The sequence below is a fragment of the Setaria viridis genome, chromosome 1, assembly GCF_005286985.2.
Source record: "Setaria viridis chromosome 1, Setaria_viridis_v4.0, whole genome shotgun sequence".
Taxonomy (NCBI): domain Eukaryota; kingdom Viridiplantae; phylum Streptophyta; class Magnoliopsida; order Poales; family Poaceae; genus Setaria; species Setaria viridis.
In genome coordinates, this window is record NC_048263.2 from 37,709,740 (window position 1) to 37,730,356 (window position 20,617).

The 20,617-nt window shown below is 49.7% G+C and overlaps 3 protein-coding genes across 3 annotated transcripts; all 3 read left to right on the forward strand.

Moving 5' to 3' along the window:
* The first annotated feature begins 4,411 nt into the window (after positions 1-4,411).
* Positions 4,412-7,479, forward strand: LOC117837855 (probable trehalose-phosphate phosphatase 4). The gene is made up of 10 exons (XM_034717681.2): positions 4,412-4,858; positions 4,975-5,115; positions 5,226-5,297; positions 5,392-5,469; positions 5,586-5,639; positions 5,747-5,848; positions 5,987-6,064; positions 6,201-6,270; positions 6,459-6,529; positions 6,616-7,479. Exons 1-10 carry the CDS (start codon positions 4,616-4,618, stop codon positions 6,793-6,795), a joined length of 1,089 nt encoding a protein of 362 aa, XP_034573572.1. The 5' UTR covers positions 4,412-4,615; the 3' UTR covers positions 6,796-7,479.
* A 6,875-nt stretch (positions 7,480-14,354) lies between these two features.
* On the forward strand, positions 14,355-16,797 carry LOC117853248 (uncharacterized). Its single transcript, XM_034735670.2, has 3 exons — positions 14,355-14,768; positions 16,070-16,229; positions 16,384-16,797. Exons 1-3 carry the CDS (start codon positions 14,405-14,407, stop codon positions 16,598-16,600), a joined length of 741 nt encoding a protein of 246 aa, XP_034591561.1. The 5' UTR covers positions 14,355-14,404; the 3' UTR covers positions 16,601-16,797.
* A 1,493-nt stretch (positions 16,798-18,290) lies between these two features.
* Positions 18,291-19,410, forward strand: LOC117864569 (PLAT domain-containing protein 3). Its single transcript, XM_034748729.2, has 2 exons — positions 18,291-18,470; positions 18,576-19,410. The coding sequence occupies exons 1-2, from the start codon at positions 18,381-18,383 to the stop codon at positions 19,053-19,055; spliced, it is 570 nt and encodes a 189-aa protein (XP_034604620.1). The 5' UTR covers positions 18,291-18,380; the 3' UTR covers positions 19,056-19,410.
* The last annotated feature ends 1,207 nt before the right edge of the window (positions 19,411-20,617 follow it).

Consider the following 20,617-nt stretch of genomic DNA (forward strand, 5'->3'; position numbering starts at 1 on the left):
GCTGAAGCCGTGGGGGCCGGGGCCGGCCGGGGAGGGAACCCAGGGCCAGCGGATGCCGGGCCGTGCGTGACTGTGCGAGGGCGGTGGCGCGTTGCAGGCGTGACACCTGACACGCTTTGGACGGCAGGCACCAACTGTTCGGATCTCCTGTCGTCTTACTGGCTCGTCTTTTGTCGACGAGTCGACGTACCCGCGGCCGGGCTGGTCACGCTCGATCGCCCTGTACCGTGGAGGGAAGCTGCGACGGGCACCGCAGCGCGTGCCGTCTGTCACTGCACGAACTGGATCGAGCTCGCATCGCAGCTTGTTGGGATCACGAGACGCGCGTGCCTTTGGTCGGTATATGCGCCACATTTTTCCTTCTCCTGGTGTTTCGTCAGTCTACAGAAGGAAAAGGAGCCACGTGTTTCCGTCAACGCGAGGCCGAACGCGTGCATACTACGATGATCGGCTAGCTGGATGCAGAATATCCGTGCACAGTACCGGTGGTCTCTGTTTTTCAGGTCATACGCGGCACACGTGTAAGCATAGAAGTCGACGGGACAAAATAGTAGTGACAAAGAGGAGGAGATCATGAACCTTGCATGCACTCATGCGTGATCTTACACGAGTACCTGAACTTCGTCGATGTTATGAATCGAACCCTGTTTGCATGCCTCCTCAACGAGTCGTTTACCAATCTCATTTTATGACTGCATTGTCCTCCAACTCTATCCTCGTTAAGAATACTCGATGTAAAGTAAAACCGGCTGCCTTCAAGTTACCATCGTTGTCAGTGCAACCTGGCTTTGCTTGGCAATTTGTTTGCAGAAAAACTAAAACAATTGATTTGGCCCCTAGGACAGTATTCGAGTTTGCCGGGTGACAATGCAAATATGCGACTTTGCCTGCAGGTCACTGCGTTGTAAGTTGGTGACCTTCATACAAAATTTAGAATTTTTTTTTGATTTTGTCTCTAACGCCTAAAATCACTTACTATTTTCAGTAGTGTCCACTAGGCAATGTCGTGAAATCCGATGTTTTAGAAACCAAACCATGTAAAATTGTAAATAGATTTCACATTTTTCCTAGCTTCAAAGCCACTGGCGCAGGTGCGCGGCCTACATGGGTTGATATTGAAGATGGCTATAAAAAGAGGAGCCCTACATGACAGTGACCAGTGTTGCGAAAGAGGTGTGTGATCTTGGTTTCTCTTAATTGACGAACAATTTTTTTTCACATTTTTCCCGTCGAAATGACACTCGGGCGGTCTGTGCTGGCACGATCGTTCAATTGAAAATAATCAAATATAGCTAGGTACAAAAGGGTTTTCCATTTCGACTGACGTCGCAAGTAGTGACTTGCAGCTAGCTGCCTAGAGCACAAGAAAACGATTTCAGTTTGGTAACTAGCACCCCGACTAAGTATCCTACTCACTAGATCTTGAAATATAAAATGCACTTGTCCTGGCTGTTAAGGAAATGGTAGCAAGCAAGTTCATGGGGCCCATTTTTTTTATGTGTGTGCAAAAGGCACTTTTAATTTGTTGGTGCAAAATAAAGAAGGAAAAGAAGGCAAAAAAGCAGGGAAGAGCAGGATGAAGCAGAAAATGATGGGTACTTGGGTGGTGGGACGCGGAAAGCGGTCGCGTTCTTTCAATTTACACGGCGATTTTTTTTGCCATCTCCTAGCTTTTCTCCTTTTTCACATTTCCTGCGCACTAGCAAGCTCGATCCGACAGCGACCGGCCCGAAAATCTCAGTTTTCCGGTGCCGAGTGCATGTTCAGATAAAATTTGTTTCCATCTTTCCATCTCAAATACGCATGGCACGCAACAATGTTTGGGTCCTTTGGGACTTGATTGCAAGCGATCATCAGTTAACAATGATATCTCTAACCATTTCTCGACGAGATTGACCTACCTATCCCCATCTTTCCGACCCATGAACACGATTATCAATTCCGCATGCTATGTTGCCTGCAAGTACGCACACAGACACGGAGGATAAAGGGAGATCGCATTGGTATAGCAGTAGTATAGTGTGGTAGTAGTTGTTTAAATTAGTTTGTTGTTCCTGGTTGTTGCCACCACTAACAATGTGGGGGCGCTTTTTTATCTGCATCCTTTTAGTGATCAAAGAGTATCAGACAAATTAACAGCGTAAAAGCTAGAGAAGATATTGCCCAATGAAAGCTGCTGAGTGCCCAACTTAGGTTTCAGAGAATTATAAGTTAGTTGACTCTTCTTCTTTTGTTAAGGTGTTTGTCTTTTATAGGTCAGTACCGTTACACAGCACTTGACAGCAAGAAGAATCAGAATAGGCGGTTCCTAACATGTGAAGTAGTAGCAGGGTGCTTAGCAAATAATTGTACGGCTTAAGCATATACATTATGTATCTTCAGTGTTTCAGTTGCAATCAATATCATTTCCAGACAAAATAAAGAGACCATTAGAAGCGCGAAATCCGGCTACGTATATATGCAGACATGTAGCAGCAAGGGATTTAGGAGGAATCAATTCTCTTCTTCTAATCTTCTTTGAAAAATGGGCGGTTCCTAACATGTGGAGTAGCAGGAGAGCAGAGTAGAATATGATTGAACTGTCAAGCGTATCGTGTATGTTTGTATCATCTTTGTTTAGCCAGGGGAAAAATAATTGATAACCAATTCCATTGCTAGGAAAAATAAAAATAGAGGAAGATAAGTAATTCCTACTCAAAACTATATCAGCTTAACTCGTCTACATGTTGACATTGAACCAAGGAAAAGACAAGTCATCAGTCCTGTTTTCTCTAATTTAAAGAACTTGAGAACAATGTTCTGTATTAGCTGGAGAAGGCTCTGTTTTGTCCAGTAGGTGGAACGGTGAAAGAAGCTTCCAAAATTAATTATTGCCAAATTGGGAAATTGAACTTGAACACAATTAAGTACTGCCAAATTGTGCGTAGTATACACAACACACGCCTCTTCCCTTCTTATTGGACAGGTGTCTAGGTTCGATGAACTTAGTCCACCTGGTCACAGTACAAGCACAAAGCAGTGAAGCACTGCTCTCTCTCCTGCTTCGGTTTCTACATGACGGACCACAAACTCTATGCTTATCAAACTGATAAAAATAATGGTAGCAGTGCTGAACTCGGTTTTATCATTGTAATCGGTCAATGGCTCAATGCTCTGACCATTTCGAACATGCCTGACGGAATGTCAATATAACATGAAATGCCGTTTGTATAGGTAAAGTCAGGCATTTATTTTTCGATTAAATGGAGTATCAAATTGGACTACATATCACATGTATTTATATATCCGAAGTATATAATTTGCCATTGGATAACTCTGGAGTCCTCACTATATCACTTAATGTGAGCCTCACACCACTAGGATATTGTAGAACTACGGAGTTATTTAACGGCAGATTGTGGTCATAGTGTGAGAGAAAGCATCATACTAAATGTCTCTACCCATGTAATACCATATCAGTGCTGTGCAACAATTTGTTTGATTTTGGTTAGTGCATGTAGCTCTGGAGGGAAAAAAAAGTGATATGACAAGTCTGCCATGTAAACATGGGAAGCTATCACAAAAGGCAGCCAAAGTACTTCCCTATCTTACCTAGCTCGGGCCATGGACGTTGAAGTTACATGGCTGTGTAATATCAATCTAAGTTGCTATCGCCACTGCAGTGGATTGATAATTGCAAGGTGGCATGGAGAGGGACTTCACATGAAGGGAATATAACCCGATGGATTACCAAATTTACCCCCGAGCAAAGGCTAGCTAGATTTGCTCCTAACATTGAGTGAGACTTTGTTTGTTTCCCTCATGATTATATGAGCTGTATTATGATATAATGATAGTGGGGTAAAAGAATATTTTTATGAGCTGTATTATGATATAATGATAGTGGGGTAAAAGAATATTTTTTTTGCGAGGGAGTAAAAGAACATTCTAGGACCACCTTGGGATCATAGATCATTGACTAGTCCCAAAACGGTATTAAAATATTTTTTTACCATAGTACACATGATCTCAAACAAACAGGCTTTGAGTCCTCCCTCGTGGGTTCGGTAGACCATGCATCTTAAGGAGCTTTGAGATGCGCGCTAATAGAGTCAAAAGGTAGATTTGTAGAACATTTACCTTAGCCATAACAGAAACCCTAAAATAGCAAGGATGGGCAAAAAAGTGCATGCAGTCTTGTGCCTATGCACATGTGGAGCTGCTTTCCCCCTTGCCCTTGCATGCTACAAAACAAAACAATACGGCAGGGGGAGCAGGAGCCAGCCAGCATGAGCCAAAGCCGCTGCGGGCGGCGGCCTACCAGCTAAGCAGCCCGGCGACCACCCTGGCCCGCACGTCGGCTCCACTTTGGATCCCACGTGGCAGACCCCTCCGGGCCCACCCCTCCGAGCTATAAGTACCCGCACTCCTCCCCACTTCGCATCCACCCATCTCTCAAGCTCTCACAAGCAAAGCCCGCACACTCCCCAAGTCCTCAGGCAGGCGAGGCTAGCTAGGTGTCTGTGTGTTCGTCCCGTCCCAGTGCTTGGCGTTGGGACGAGACGGTCGAGGAGGTCTCGCCGGCTTCGCGTCGCACGAGTCTGCCGCCGCCTTGGCCGCTGGTGAAGCGAGGCGCATGACGAACCAGGACGTGGTCGTGTCGGAGATGGGCATTGCGGCCGGGGCGGCGCTGCCGGGCCCGAGGCCGGCGCTCCTGGCCTGCCGGGGTGCGGCCGCCGGTGCCATGTCCCACCGGTACCTCGACCTGGCCGCGGCCGCCGCGCGCTCGGCAAGCTGCACCTGGGCCGACGCCATGCGCGCCTCGTCCCCGACCCGCTCCCGCGCCGCCGCCGATGTCGACGAGTTCACCGCCTGGATGGTGAGCCTTCCTTTGCCGCGCGCGCTCGTGTTCTTGACACGCGTCGGGAGCTTGCACGCGGGTGCATGCAATGGCTTGTTGCCCTCAGGTGCTAACCGTTGTCTGGTCTCTCGCAGAGGAAGCACCCGTCGGCGCTCGGCAAGTTCGAGCAGATTGCCAGCTCATCCAAGGGGAAGAAGATCGTCATGTTCCTGGACTACGACGGCACGCTCTCCCCCATCGTCGCCGACCCCGACGCCGCCTACATGAGCGACGCGGTGAGGCCTCGAGCTGCTTGCTCTACCCTTCCATTCCAATCCATGGCGGCCGCCCAAAAGTTCTCTCTTGACTGACGCTTCTCCCCCTTGCGGGTGTACTGGGTGCGCAGATGAGGTCTGCGGTGCGCGACGTCGCCAAGTACTTCCCGACGGCGATCGTCAGCGGGCGCTGCCGCGACAAGGTACATTGCCTGCGCCACTTGTCTCGACGCCGCAAGCACTGGACACGCTCGCATATGCTGATTTGGATTTCTTCCTCGTTCTTGCGCGGTGCAGGTGCGGAATTTCGTCGGCCTCTCGGAGCTCTACTACGCCGGCAGCCATGGCATGGACATCAAGGGACCAAGCTCCAATGTACGCTCGCTCTCCTCACCGCCATCTCCTTGAGTTCACCCGACCACTACCAGTCATTCTCAACCCTCTCCATCACTCTGGCTGATCAATCTTCACTTTCTGATTCGAATCTGCAGCCCGAGTCGGTTCTGTGCCAACCTGCAAGCGAGTTCCTCCCCGTGATCGACGAGGTAAAACCGATAGAAGAAGAACACTTGTCCACTTGTGTGCATATCTCGTGATGTCCAGTTGGAGATTAACAATGGCGCATGCGTGCGGTGAATCCCATTTTTGTCAGGTGTACAAGTTGCTGGTGGAAAAGACGAAGTCCACACCTGGAGCCAAGGTGGAGAACAACAAGTTCTGCCTGTCCGTGCACTTCAGATGTGTAGATGAAAAGGTAGGCAACGCCTTACTCCATCTCAGGATGCCAGCCACTTCAACGCAAGAACTACCGGTGTTTATAATACTGTGTCACAGCAGCTGCATCACGCGCGCCCATCGATCTTAACCAACCTCCCTGATGATCTTCCTGCAGAGATGGAATGCTTTGGCCGAGCAAGTCAAGGCCGTGATCAAGGACTACCCCAAGCTGAAGCTCACTCAAGGGAGGAAGGTAATTTCATCTTCTGATCATGAACTTGACTGGAACAGCTGATTAATTGTTCTTGCCAAATAACAGTAGTAGTACCAGCTAGTGAGTAGTAGTGAAGAAACTGATCATAAGACTGGTGGAACTTTGACGCAACCAGGTTCTGGAGATCCGTCCGAGCATCATGTGGGACAAGGGCAAGGCCTTGGAGTTTCTGCTCGAATCGCTCGGTACGTGCATTACGACAAACAAAACTCCTCTCCGTATTGTTTTCTTGACGAGACCCGATCCTGTATCCATGCCCGTGTCATCACAATCGTTTTCACTCCAGTTTTTATTCAGCACTTGCGTATCACACCCCTGTCCTAAACAAATCAGCTGATGACACACCGCTTATCTTGCTATCCCCTCTCTCCAGGATTCGCCAACTGCAGCGACGTCCTCCCGGTGTACATCGGTGACGACCGCACCGACGAGGACGCTTTCAAGGTGCGCCGCCGCCCTCTCTGCGATTTCAACTTCTCTAGTTATTTTTGTTATACTAAATTTTCGCGTGTTGTAATTAACCATGACAGGTGCTGAGGAAGAGGGGTCAAGGCCTCGGCATCCTCGTCTCCAAGTGTCCCAAGGAGACGAACGCCTCCTACTCCCTGCAGGACCCGGGCGAGGTCATGGACTTCCTGCTCCGGCTGGTGGAGTGGAAGCGCAAGTCATCGCCGCCGCCGCCGCCGATAATGATCCGGCCGCGGGTGTAGCTATCTCAGCAGCAGCCGGTCGGTCGGCGGCGGGTCGACTAGTCAATCGATGGACCGATCGAATCGGTGTCCAATCATGCGAACATACCCCACCACCACCAAATTCCGCTCCCCCCCCCCCCCCCCCCCCCCCCCCCCCCCCCCCCCCCCCCCTCCTCTCTCTAACGATTCTTAGCCCTTGTTGTGGCCTCCGAAACGGACTCGTGGTGGTTGCTGCATTACACGCATGTTATGTTCTTCGATTCCCTGGCCGGGGGCCCCCGTGCTGCGGCCGCGCCACCGAGGAAAAAGAGGCCACACACACAACAACACAAACTCCCTCCGCCGCCTGTGCATGCTCCCGTCACTGGAAAATGCCGGAGCATGTTGTGGTGGTGCCACTGTCTAATACAGTAACCGTGTCTACTCCGATTCCCCGGCAATGTACCACTAGTAGTACCCCCTCCCCGTGTTATTTTTGTCTCCCGTCGCCTCCCCATGGGTTTGGAAGGCATCTGCGAAGCTACCTGCCGTCCTAGAAGAGAAGAACCTTTGCAAGAAAGAGAAGGTTCCCTTCACCCCATGTAACTAGTAGCTTTATATATATATTATTCTTCTACCTAGGCACTGTTGTTCTTTGTACCATCTGTGTAAAATGTAGTGAAAGTAAGATCCAAGTAATGGGATTATTTTGCAATTATTTCATGATGCATCGATCCAATGCAAGAAGATGCATGCTGCCGTGCGACTTGTTTGTTCTTTTGATGATCGCATGACGATAAAACTATACGCACTGATGCAAGCGTGAACGCGAAAAAGGAGCTGCTGGGGGATCGGAACGCCCGCCGTACAACCCCTCGCAGGGCGGCATGTGAGCAGCTTGCTGCGTGATCTCCCTGCAGGCTCGCCTGCCAGTTCTTACCATGACAAGCTATCTCCAAAGCGAATAATACCCGGATGCAATCATGTGTGAGCTCTGAGACAGCTGATTCGTGTCAAGCGGTCGCGATTACTGGGGTACGATCGCGTGATTTTATACGGCGAGCCCCTGGATTCCTTTTGGGAGTGTATTGTACGATGGGAACAGCTCATTGGGGCGGCGATCGATGAGCGTAGTAGCAGAGATCTACATGCGCCTCTATACTAATAACTCATCACTACCCATGCTCTGGATCCCATGGTTCATCCAGACGACATACAATAGGCTAGGCTCCTCCAACTATGCCGTGGTCCGTGCTGATGAATGTGGATGTGCAAGTATTTTATGGTGCATCTCTGAAGTGAGTACCCGAGTAAATTCTCCGGGATATGATCAGATTTGCTGGCATCTAAAGAAAGTGATTGGAATATGGCACAATCAATCGACCTAGCAATTAACAATCTCTGGAGTTCGTGGCCTTGATCATGCCAAACCTCCTCTCAAGATGAGTCATTAGGCGGCCAACCATTATTAATCACCGGTAGACGCATAGATTAAGCAGTGAGCAAGTGACACAAGCCTTCTCTTGTGCGCTCTCTCACGCACCCTGTCCAGATATATATGATGATTCCTCCCAATGAGATTCGATGCATATTCTCGATCATGTGATTGCATGGTGGTGTACAGTACAGTTCTAGAGCACTAGCTCGTGTTCCAGTGCTGAAAAAGTCAGTAAGTAGTGCTTAAAATGCTGATCGACCTTTATCAGAGACCATATGCTTGCTGCATGCATGCCCAAGAGTTGACTGCTCGGGACCACCAATTATCACTCGTATGCATGGTTTTTTATCAGCCCCAATCAAAGAAAGGTTTCCTAGCCATGATGACATGAAAGGAGTAACTGGGGTAACTGCTGCTGCGAATGGAAGCATTGCCAATCACACACAATAATGCACTTCCTTCTTCTTCCCTTGGACTGATGCTAGTGGCCGCCGTTTGTCCTGCATGCATATGTGTGTAGAACAACTGTGCACTGTGCACACAGCGCACTGCTGGAATCTGCAGCAGGCTAGTAGCAGTCACATTACATGATGAAGCTGGTATGTAAATGATTTGTGCTTCTCCGATCCATCTGATACTACATCGATCCACCAACCGGAGCAACTTCAAATTGAATATAACCTTATCATCGATCGCCGCCGAGAGCCTTCAGTGCAGTGCATTATTCACTCCAACCAAACCGGCCGGAAGCAGAAGCACACATCCTGCCCCGGCAATGTAATCCATCATCCCCTCGCTGCGTCTGCTGATGGCTACGCGTTGGGGCCCGCCCGGGTAGGGTTTGCGTTTGGACCCATGGGTCGATCCCAGGAAAGGTGATGGCATGCGATCGATCGATGGTTAGGGACGAATCGGACTGGCCTCATCATCGCTCGTACTTTAGGTGCCGTCTTTTTTTTGCCTTTAATTGGGGGAGGCCACCAGCAACCAAACCAACCCGCTTCTTTGGCGCGATTCAAGTGTTATTTGCTGCAATCCAATCAGGAGCCGATAAAATGCCTCGTCCCTGCAGCAACGACAACGAGACGATCGAGCTGTTGTGCTGCAGTACTGTCCGTGTCACCATCTCATGTCCCGGCTAGCTGCAAGCTTTTATTTGCATATAGCTGAATTAGTACAGTATCTTCAGGCAGTAGTACATCTTTTAGAAGCAGTCTTAACAAAACATGTATATGCTAAACAATTTTTTTTTATCACTGAAGTAATGAAGTTATCGAGAAGTAGGCAGTAGCAGCTAACTGGCGCATTGTATGTTTCCTATGTTCCCACACGCCAACCCAAGCATGCAACAAGGCATTATTCAAGAGCATGCGCGCACCTTGAGCACACACACTCAGCTAGTCAGCTAGGCATTGCCCTTTAATCTGGCATTGAGATCCCCCAACTCAACCGGCGATTAAACAAGGGGGTTAAAGAGAGGATCGACGCAATAGAATAGCCGGTGCAACCATTATAGGGTGCAGGGAGGAATTGCTAGTTTATACAGATCCAGGCTGATGCTGCTGCTGCTAGCTTTGCATATTTTATCTGGCAGTGAAGTGAGCCAAAGGCATTGGAGATGGGCGAGAGAGAGAAAGCTGCCTGCCCTTGAATCAAGGGACACCGGCGAGGCGGGCGGAGCCAGACGAGACGAGACGACCCCCCACCACATGGCTCCCAGGTGGAGAGATCTATCCGCTATCCATTATTCACCCTAAACAATCTAGCTAGCTAATGGAACGTACTCGTCTCGAGCATAACTAAACTAAATTACACGCCTCAATGTGGTACGCCCTCTAACCTGCACCAGTTGAGAGTTTGTTAATCCGGCCAGAGTTGTTCACATCTCCAGAGGTACGGTTTCTTTCATATATTTGCTGTGCGTCAGTGTGAGTACTGACTGAATAGCAACAGCTTCATGGCGGCAAGGATCAGAGGTAAAAGGTCAAAGGAGCATCTACCGGAGATTCAGAGAGACAGCACAAGAGACTGTCAGGCTGATGAGCGTGCTGCTACTAATGTGTAGTCAGCCACATGTGTGCTAGCTTTTAGGTATCGATCGATGGCCGATGGGTGACCGGCGACGGAAAAAAGGCATGGCCTGATGACTGGCCGCCGAGGCAGGAATTATGTGTAAAGGAATCTGATGGTTGAGGAGGGAGTTGGAATCCACTAAAGCCGGGGCGCTTTTTCCGTTCGTGCAGGCGCAGCAGCACGGCACCACCACCTCCATTGTCGATGGATCACCCGGCGGGCGGCCCTGGCGTGGCTTTGGCGAGGTAGAGGAGGCAGGGAGGGAGGGGCGTTGCTCTGGAACAGCGGTAAGTGTCCCGAGAAAAGGGTTTGACATTTGACAAGCACACTGAATTCGCCAGCACCCATCGCCTTTCCTATGTGGAAAGCAGGGGAGTCCACTGTGTCTGAGCCCATGATTGGCGCCTAAGCTAAGCTCAGCTCCCCCGGGGGATAAAATACTTGTAACTAACCGTGCCCTAGATGGCCCCTCATCATTGGTGCCTGGTGGTTGGCTTTGGCTCCAGCCGGTCATGCCCGAATCTGACGGTCGATGATGCTGCTTGCCTCGGCTCTCGTCTGAATCTGAGAGCCAATGCAAGCGAACCAGCCTCGATCAGGCCCTCTACCTGGAGGGAGGGATCGATCGATCGGGAACACCACGCGTGCAAGTGCAGCCAGCCAACCGGCACGCAGCGGCATGGCTGCCGGGATCGAATCTAATGCGTGCCAATCATGGGCCTAATCTAGCTTGATTAGCTAGAACTAGAAGCCAGGTGTGAGGCGAGGAATAGCTTAACCGCTGGTCATGTCAAGTTGCCGATGCCAGATGCCCAGATCTTTATCGGCTAGCCGCTAGCCCGTCCCGTCCCATGCGTGCACGCCGCCTTCTTCCCTGTGTGTTGTGCTGGTGCTACCACCAGTGCCCCTACTAATCTGCTCCAAAAAGCATTGGCCGATGAGTCGCCCGAGACCAGGAGAACGAGGCGCATAGCCTTATTGATCGCACAAATCCACCCATCTTTTATATTCCTACCGCCTGGCCCGTAGGCACGGTACTGCATCAATGCAGCATGTTTTCCTAGCTCAAATCTTTCGTAAACAAAGCTTAGACAACGCAGGATACGGCCGTCGGCAAAACAAGTGGGCAAAGTACAGAACTTCTCGTTGCTTGCAAGCATCAAACTGTTGGGACGAGGACGACGAGTAGAAACTAGAAAGCACTAGATATAGGTTGGTGAGGTGACGGGCTGGGAACCGTTGGATCGGCGTGCCGTCCTGCGCGCTCGCGGACGCAGCTTTTGCGCGCGATCGAGCGAGCCCAAAGGCCGGCCGGGGAGGGGAGGGGGGCCGCGGCCGTGCGGCGTCGGATGTGTCGCGCGCTCGGCTCGTCCGCCGGGGGCGCTAGCCGCTAGCTAGGAGCCCGGCAGCGCAGCGACAAGACGCGGATCCGTCATCGGTTAGGTTCAAGTCAGTCAGGGTGGGTCAGGCCGCGGTCAGGCCCCGTGCCCCCGCCACGCCCCGGCGCGCGGTGCGGCCGGTGTCCGGATTGCAACCAAAAGCCTAGCGGGGGGCAGCTAGCTGTAGCTCGACCGGCGCCAGCGTCTGTCTGTGGCACGTATTACGCCCCGGCGGGCTGCGCCTCCGTCGCGCCCGTGCCGGGGCCGCCCACCCGTGTCCGTGCGCTTCGACGTGTCGGCTCCGCCGTCGCGGCGGCAGGTGGACACGTGACGACCCCTCGCGCGCCCGGCTGCGCCAGGGATGGCCCGGCCGCCTGCGGGGCGCTTGCAGGTTGCAAGTTGCAGCTCTTCTTCCTCCTCGAGACGGGAGGCACCCGAGTCGGTAACACGGGCCGAGCGCATGCATGATCGTCGGTCTCCTAGCCTGCGTCCAGGGCGGATCGTGCGCCCGTGCGTGCAGATTCGGCCGGTAATTTGTTTATGCGCGCGCTCCGTGCACGGATAAGTTTAGCGGGGTTTGCGCGGATCGACGCGGCGGACGTGTTGGTTTTCTATAGGGTCTCTGAGCTCGTCCCAACCATGGGGCATGTGCTTCCAGTAGGTTTATCCACCTAACCAGCCAACCGAAGCCGTACTTGATGATTCCGACTCGTAATTCGTAACACGCCAAAAAACAATAGCGACTCCTGTTTATCATGCGTACATTAGTCGACAGATCATGCAACCTGTACATGACCTATTTAATTCCGTTGCAAACTTCAGCTTCGATTTAATTTGTTCTTATCATCAGCGTACAATGTTAGTGCTCAAACAGTTCAAGTGTCATGCCGCACCTGGGAGCATGTTTGTCGCGTTACTTCGTTCTTTATTTTTTTTCATAATAAAGAAAAACTCCTCCGCGTCAAATCTTACCTTCCGGTTGTTATTACCAGCAAGATTTGACTCGTTGCTTACGAGCTCCGCGCATCCGGTAGACAGTTTTCGGTCCGGTTTCTCTTATAATATGTATCAAATTTCTTCTTTTTCATACTAGTTCATGCTAGACACTAAAAGTGTTCCAGATCTTTTTGGAGAAAAAAAAAATGCACGCATCAGTTAATTAGCTGGAAACTGGAGGGGGTACTGCCATTGTCTCATTCTGCTAATGTAATTTGTGTATAGTTTCTCTCCCTCAACATGGTAGCACTCAGAAACCGTGGCCATCTACGCGACGACAGCCAGACAGACAATGCAATTAGAACAGCACAGGGACCTGCTCTCAAACGCCATTGCAACAAACAGAACAGACAAAAAAAAATGTCCAATCAAAGTAGCTGCTGCAAGCAGGATTACGCTACATACGCGGACGTACTAATAAATCGGCCACGACGACGACAGCAGCGAGATGACTAGCCAGGTCAACTGTTCGAATCCTATGACTTGTTTTTAAGAGACTAGTTAAGATCCGATTGGCACTCGCGACCTGCTGCTGATTGCTCGCCCCAACTAAAACCATCTCTGAACGATCCATCCATCGATCGATCCATGCGGTCTCTTTCAGTTTCAGGGTGGTTAAACCATCACGGTCGCCGTCGCACTTTCAGAGTGACGGTTGTTGCCTTGCCTCCTTCCCCAGTTCATATTCCAAGTCCATTTCTGGAGGTCTTTGTTAGCATCCAAGAAAGTGACAGGACATGAGAGAGAGAGAGAGAGAGAAAAACACGTAGCAGAAGGTACCGCACTACTTGTACACTACACATGCATTCAGCAGCTCGTGGACTGATGAGGAAATGGCAAACACTTGGGACGTAAAGACAGGCGCGTGTGACAACGACGCCGATAAAGAATGAGATCGCGGCGAGCAATAAGATCGCCGGAGCATCGCGGTGCTGACTGTGCTCGGCGTCGACCCTTGTCCTTCTCATCGGCGCCGCGCACTCGCGCCGGCGGGGGGTCAACCGTCGTCCGACCTGGCGCCGCCTGGGAAATATCTACAAAAATACCCTATCATGGGTGACCAGTGGTCGTTGGAGTCCTCTGGTTGGGAACGGTATGGAAAATGTGAGGAATTTGTTACTGGATCGATTCTGCTAAGCAATCATGATTGTTCATACGAAGTGTCAGGTTGGCATAGAAGATCAAGCACATGCGGAAAATGATGCACGTGTATGTTACCACCAAACCTAAGAACATGGTCGGTCTCGGTCACTTGGTAATGCATTTGTTTTTGCTTTTAGTTGGACACTGAAGCATCTTGAGGGATTTTCTATCTTTAAGTTTGATAGTTTTTTGGGATGATCTTTTAGGGTAGTTGTTGGTGAAGTCTGAAGTCGTTTGATTCAACTGGTCTTGGCCCAAAGAAATCTTTGAGACTTTTGATTGCAATACAGTATAAGCCCATACTTTTACTTTTTCTTCCTTTAATGAACTTCTGAAACAATCGTAAGCCCATATAGACTGCTTTTGGATTGACAAAACAAGCCCACGGCCTACACGCACAGCAGCACTACAGAGCGCCGTGAAAGAGGCCTATCGGTATGAAACTGAGCCCAAATACGACACATCAAAGTTCAAGTCACGCCCATCACCTGTACGGCATCCGATCCGGAGCGTTAATTTCTCATCTACGGTGACTGATACCGTGATACGGCATGAAGTTGCTAAGACTTGCAGCCAGCTGACACGACGCAAAACGACCAGGAAATACCCAGGCACGGCGATGAGCTTAGCGCTCCTGCAAGGCTACTCCTCCGCCGAGGAGGACGACGACCACGCCGCCGGCGCCGGCGCCGAGCTGAGCGAGTCCGGTGAATCCTCCGCCGAGGAGGCCGGATCGGACGGAGACGAGGCGTCCGCTCCTCCGAAGCCGGCCTCCAGGCCCCGCCGCCGCCCAAACCCTAAGGGGGGAGATGCCGGCGGCGGCGAAGGGGACTCCTCGCTGCCGTCCGCGCTTGAGGCCTTCGCTGACGTCTCCGGTCCCCCGGAGTTTCTGAGGCACAGGGTTGCCGAGCCCGAGGAAGGGACGGAGGCACTTGGCGTACTCGATCGCCGCGGGAAGGAGGGGAGCAAGCACCCGCCTCCAGGTAAGCAGATTTATCGGCTCATTGAGGTGGATGCTTAGGTTCTTAGTTAGTCGAGTTAGTAACGGTGTGTTTATGAGACTGACGTCGACTTGATTGCTTGGTACTTCCCTGATTTCTGTTGGTAAAGGTAGAGATTAATTACCAATTTAGTTGCAGATCTTGCATTGTTCGAGAACCGAATGTAGTTATTTTGCAGCAGTAACTGTAGTGTGTTAGGTTTCATTATGCAGACTCTGGATTCTGTTTCAGTCTGACAGTGGACTTGGACAAAAATTAGTGAGAGACCAATTCTATGTATTGTGTATTAGTCCTTCGCACATAGAGCTACTCTTTTAGCTATTAAATATCTATGAGCTGAAATATCGCTGCAACATCGGATTTCAAGTTGGAAGGATAGGCAATGACCCATTTCAGCCATCATGAAGCTCCAGTATTGGTGATATTTGATCATAGAGTTGTATTGCTATAGCATCAGTTTTGTGTTCATTTGTTGTCAATTGCATGTCATAAATCTTTTGTATGATCAGGTGGTAAGCTTCTAGAGTTGGTTTGTTCAATTATAGAGTAACTTATATCATGCTTGTTTGGTTTTAGTTTGAAACGTAAACGCTTTATCTGTTCTCTAATACTTGTGTTGGGGTATTCGTGAAGCTCAATGTGGTTTGAAGATATCTGTTCTGTTTCTCTGTTTTACCGTCCTTGTGATTGTTTTATTTATTCATAACTATTGTTTGGCCAAGTAAAGATGATTGCTAAGAAAATTAGAAGGCAGCATGCAGTTGAATATCTCCTACTGGCTGGGCGTGCTAGTCTTGGATGATAGCTCTTAGGCTATTGTTAAAGTTGTACTTATCTGTCTGCTGTAACTAATGGGCCTAGTATTATATCATTTAGCAGCAACCTGTCAAAACATCACGGGATGAGGCAATATTGATATAGAGATGGTTTTTATACTGCAAATAGTATAGAAAATACTTAATTCACTTTACTAAGCTACATAAAGAGGATGCTACATTTGGCATCTAAAATACGTTCTCTTTGAAACTTGGTGATGGGGAATAACTGTAAAGGCTGGTATTCACAAAATGTTATGTGCCAGACCATACATCCGTCATCACTTTGCCTGTCAAGTGTTTTGTCATGGATTTGACAATCTCAATATTCCTGAGCTTGTTTATGAGAAGTAAAGCAGGTCTGAGCATGATTGCTTGCATATGATGATGATCTGAAGTGTTCGCATGCCATTTATGCAATTTAGGATATATGTTCTGAGCATTGTCTAACTGGAAAATAATCTTCAGGTGCCGTTGTGGTGGCGCAACCGCAGTTAGTTGCTATTCGTGAGCGAGTTACCACAACTAGTTCCAACCCTCCTGGGTCAGTGACGTCTGGTTCTGTTGATGGAAAAAGAGTTATAGGCGCTGCAAATCCTGGTCCAGAAGATGCAGCTGATCTTCTGAGGTAATTGTTGGTCATTTTTATCCGTATCACACTGAAACAAGAACCTATGCAGATTATGTATATCTTTTACCTGTAGTTTAATATTATCTACCAGAATCCCTTTTGATAATCCAGTGCTCCTAAGTATTAACTGCAACTCTGCTCCAATGTTTAGGATGTGTCTCCAATGTGGTGTGCCAAAGACTTATTCACATGCTAAGGGAATGGTTTGCCCTCTCTGCGGTGATAGACCAGCCCAGCCGAAAGAGCCCGAAAAGAAGAAGGGTTCCACTGTCAAGGACAAGGAGAAGATCAAGAGGATGAAGGGGCAATCGTCGCACGCTTCGTGGAAGAGCGAGACAGAGATGGCTCTTCGACAACAGTTCGACTGATAGATAGTTAGCATGGTCAATGTCTAGATGGAATTCTGGGGAAACCTTTGTCGCCTGTGTAGTGTACCGTATACTGTCCCCGAGTGCCTTACCCTGGGTTCCAGATCGCCAGAGCCATTGTTTTGCTTGTTGTATCAGCAGCATTTTTTTTCTGCCAGGAACAGTTTTGTTTACTAAGCTGTCAAAATTGAATCTCAGTAGTTAGCACCTGGAGCACGAGGCGCCGAGACGCAACTGATACGGTGATCGATGATCACGAACTTATCCTGGCTGAGAGGAACGACACGTTGGTGCTCGCTGCTCTCTGAGGTTTGCGGAGCGCGCGCAGTGCAGGTTGTGCAATGCGTTTCGCGGTCACTGGTTGGGTTCGGGCTGAGCTCGTCTGGCGTGCCACTCTGCTTGTTACTTGTTAGAGCAGCAAGGTAATCATTTGTACGAAGTCCATTGGCAATCATTTTATACTAGGCGGATCGGCGCGCCTTGCGCGCCCGTTCCGAATTATTGTCGTGAAAAAAAAATCAGTTGAAACGGTGTTAGCTTCTGTCTACGTGGTGAGGGCAGCATGATAAGGGCAGTATGATAGGACATAACATCTCTATATAACATCTCTATTAAACTCGTTATAGTAATCTGAGATCTTTTCCGCTCGACGAACGGGAAAAACATAATTTTTTATTTATGGGACTCAATAGAATCATGGGGAACACAACATAGGGATGAACGTAGGTGTCGTTACGATACGAGACCCGCCTATCATTCTTTGCGTTACAGTAATTTGAGACCTTCCTTACTTGCTGAATGGGAACATATTTATTTTTTTATCATGGAAACCACTCAATGGAATCGTGGGTTCCACCAATGTGTGCGGGTCCCACCCGAATAGTATGTGGGTCCCACGTGAATCTCACCCGAATAATGTGGGGATCCCACGTTGAGCCCATCTAAATAGTGCGTGGGTCTCACATGACCAGTAGGTCACAATTCACAAGAGCTCTGAAGCCCGGAGCTTAGTATATACTCCCTCCGTTCCAAATTATAGGTCGTTTTGACTTTATTAGATTCATAGACTTTGTTATGCACTTAGATATACCCTATGTCTAGATACATAATAATATCTATGTATCTAGAAAAGTCAAAACGACCTATAATTTGGAACGGAGGGAGTATTAGTTTATGAAAAAGACAAGTTTGAGATGGCTCACAATGCATGCCGCGAGGTTAAGGACAAACAAGTTGGTAATGGTAATGCATGCCCACCGGAAAAAGCAGCCAGAGGAGACAAACACAACGTGAGGAGGTGCTTGTTCCTGTACCGTTCGTGTACCCTTTTCGCGTCGATCGGATCATCGCTCGACAACTGTTTGTCGCATGCTCTAAATGCAGGTATTTCACCACTGTAAATCGTACGGGACAGTTTATTTAAAAAAAAACTTACGGGATAGTGTTGCCACTATGGTCTATTTCGTTTCTTTATTTCGAAAGGTGTGAAAACTGAAAACGCAGTTGAAGCCACATGTAAGGCTAGCATGTACAGCAGGTGAAATGGCCCTATCCGCCATGAATTTCCACTTTGAATAATCCACAAATCGCTCGATGGATCCGTGACAAATGGAAATGGGCAGACAAAATCAGCGATCAGATCAGACCTGCGCGCCACCGTGACAGGTGGGAACCACAAACCCATCAACTACGCTTCTGTCCTATATGATCCGCACCCACTCCCCCCATTCCCCGCAGCTCAGTCACCCAGTCGCTCCAAAACCTGATCGGATTCGCATCCATGGCCAAGTTCGCCGTCCTCCTCCTCCTCGCCGTGGCGGCCTCCGCCACCGTGCTGGCGCACGGCCGCGAGCTCCCGACTCAAATCAAGGTAACCACGCACCCGCTTTTTCCCACGGTTTCTTCGCACGCATCAATCATCAGTGAGTCCGCGTAGCGGATCTGTGATTGTTCCCAACCCATCTCATCATCGCAGCTGGTGAGAGGCGCGGTCGCCGCCGCCGGCGGAGGCGTGTCCGGCGACAGCATGGAGTGCGTGTACACGGTGTTCATCCGGACGGGGTCGATCTGGAAGGCCGGCACGGACTCGAACATCACGCTGGAGCTGGCGGCGGCGGACGGCAACGGCGTGGGGATCACGGACCTGCCGTCCTGGGGCGGGCTGATGGGGCAGGGCCACTCCTACTTCGAGCGCGGCAACCTGGACATCTTCAGCGGCCGCGGGCCCTGCATGGCGAGGCCGCCGTGCTGGATGCGGGTGGCCTCCGACGGCACGGGGCCCCACCACGGGTGGTACTGCAACTACGTCGAGGTCACCGTCACGGGCCCGCACAAGGGGTGCGCGCAGGAGCTCTTCACCGTCGAGCAGTGGCTAGCCACCGACGCGCCACCGTACAAGCTCGAGGCCGTCGTCGACCATTGCGCCCGCGCCGGCGCTGGCGCCGCCGCCGCGTGACGTGGCCTGGGGGTGACGAGTCGGAGCTGCTGCAGTTCGTGCAGCGAGTCGAATAATCGAGAGCCTTTGTCGCGTGGGATGATGCATGCGTAGTGAGTAGGTTTGGTGGTTTTGTAGATGCCCTGTGTTGGATCTTGATCTGTGTTTTGATCTTTTGAGAAATGGTGATCTGCGTTATCATGAGTGTTTCTTCTAGCTTGCCGGCGCTTCAGATAGCGTCTATATCCAGTCTGCTCGGGTACTGTAGCAAGGCTTTGCCGGCTTCTGTAGCTGAAGCCAGCACAACCGAGCATCATGGACAGCACCATCCTTGATTGTCATTCTAATTGAAGTGTTATAAGCATATCTTATGCTATATCGATGGGGAAAATTCGAGGCTTACGCAATAAGTTGGGCCTAGTAAACGGAATTCACCTTTGCTAGGTCATCATGCCTTCCGGCAGGTTTATTAGATGGGCACAATGACATCGTTGGAATAGGGGATTTTTTGTTTTGGGAGTGACTCTACGACAATCGAGTGCTTTTCAATTTTCCATCAGCCGATTATTTCCTAGTAAGCGAACATTGATGGGCGAAACTCATCAGAAGGAGAAAGGCTTCATTCCGTACATCAAAATACAAGACCCACGGTCTCAGTAATAAAACGAGCCCATTTATTAGATTCGATTTTTAGAGAGGGACACGGGCCGCCTATGCAGATGACCCGCCGGCGGCGGAAGAGGAGGTCCAGCCCATGATCACGTAACGAAATCCAAACATAGGCCCAGAATCCGAGGTGGCCCAGCCCAAATGCCAGTTTTTTTTTTGAAACACTGGCAGGAGCGCTGCCTATTGATTTAAGAGGAATAGCTGCCTATTGATTTAAGAGGAATAGAAGTTTAAAGTTTAGCATTACATGACTATTACATAAAACTAGAAACTCTCGTTCTCAACAATAAACGAAAACCTACTGAAAACATTACGAAACAATAGGATCTTCTCGGATAAACGGTGTGCCACAGGCCATTCTTCTGAGTAGGATGTCATTTCGAATGAGATGAACAAGCTGAACAGCCGTCAGAGATTTACTGTCGAAGATTCGCCGATTCCTTTCTTTCCATATGTTCCAAGTAGTGTACATGATTACTGCTACCACCGATCGATGATGTTTTCCTTTTAGGGGCTTCAAAATCGATTCCCACCACTCCTGAATGCCCCCCTTGTGTGCTGAAATGAAGTAACCCATCCAATTGGACATCAGAAACCAAACTTGCTTGGCATAAGAGCATCGTAAGCATATATGAGTTGCATTTTCAGGCTCCTGGTCACAGAGCACACACGTTTCAGAACAAGTCCAACTTCTAGCTAGGAGATTATCAGCTGTCAGAAGTTTCGATTGAAGCAGAAGCCAAGCAAAGAATTTCAACTTCCCTTCAGCATAAGCTCGCCAAATATTATCTCCCTGCACCACTGAGACTGAGACAGTTCCCTGCAGTTGAGCTAGATAAGCTGATTTTGCAGTGTACTGACCATCTGTTATCCATCTCCACGAAATTGCATCATCTTGATCAGTAAGCTAGATA

Excerpts from the sequence above, each read along its gene's own strand:
- LOC117837855 (XM_034717681.2), top strand. The coding sequence starts at position 4,616 with ATGACGAACCAGGACGTGGTCGTGTCGGAGATGGGCATTGCGGCCGGG. Across the intron at positions 5,470-5,585 it reads TCAAGGGACCAAGCTCCAAT|CCCGAGTCGGTTCTGTGCCA; the intron begins GTACGCTCGCTC and ends TCGAATCTGCAG. Across the intron at positions 6,530-6,615 it reads CCGACGAGGACGCTTTCAAG|GTGCTGAGGAAGAGGGGTCA; the intron begins GTGCGCCGCCGC and ends TAACCATGACAG.
- LOC117853248 (XM_034735670.2), top strand. The coding sequence starts at position 14,405 with ATGAGCTTAGCGCTCCTGCAAGGCTACTCCTCCGCCGAGGAGGACGAC. Across the intron at positions 14,769-16,069 it reads GAGCAAGCACCCGCCTCCAG|GTGCCGTTGTGGTGGCGCAA; the intron begins GTAAGCAGATTT and ends AATAATCTTCAG. Across the intron at positions 16,230-16,383 it reads GATGCAGCTGATCTTCTGAG|GATGTGTCTCCAATGTGGTG; the intron begins GTAATTGTTGGT and ends TCCAATGTTTAG.
- LOC117864569 (XM_034748729.2), top strand. The coding sequence starts at position 18,381 with ATGGCCAAGTTCGCCGTCCTCCTCCTCCTCGCCGTGGCGGCCTCCGCC. Across the intron at positions 18,471-18,575 it reads AGCTCCCGACTCAAATCAAG|CTGGTGAGAGGCGCGGTCGC; the intron begins GTAACCACGCAC and ends TCATCATCGCAG.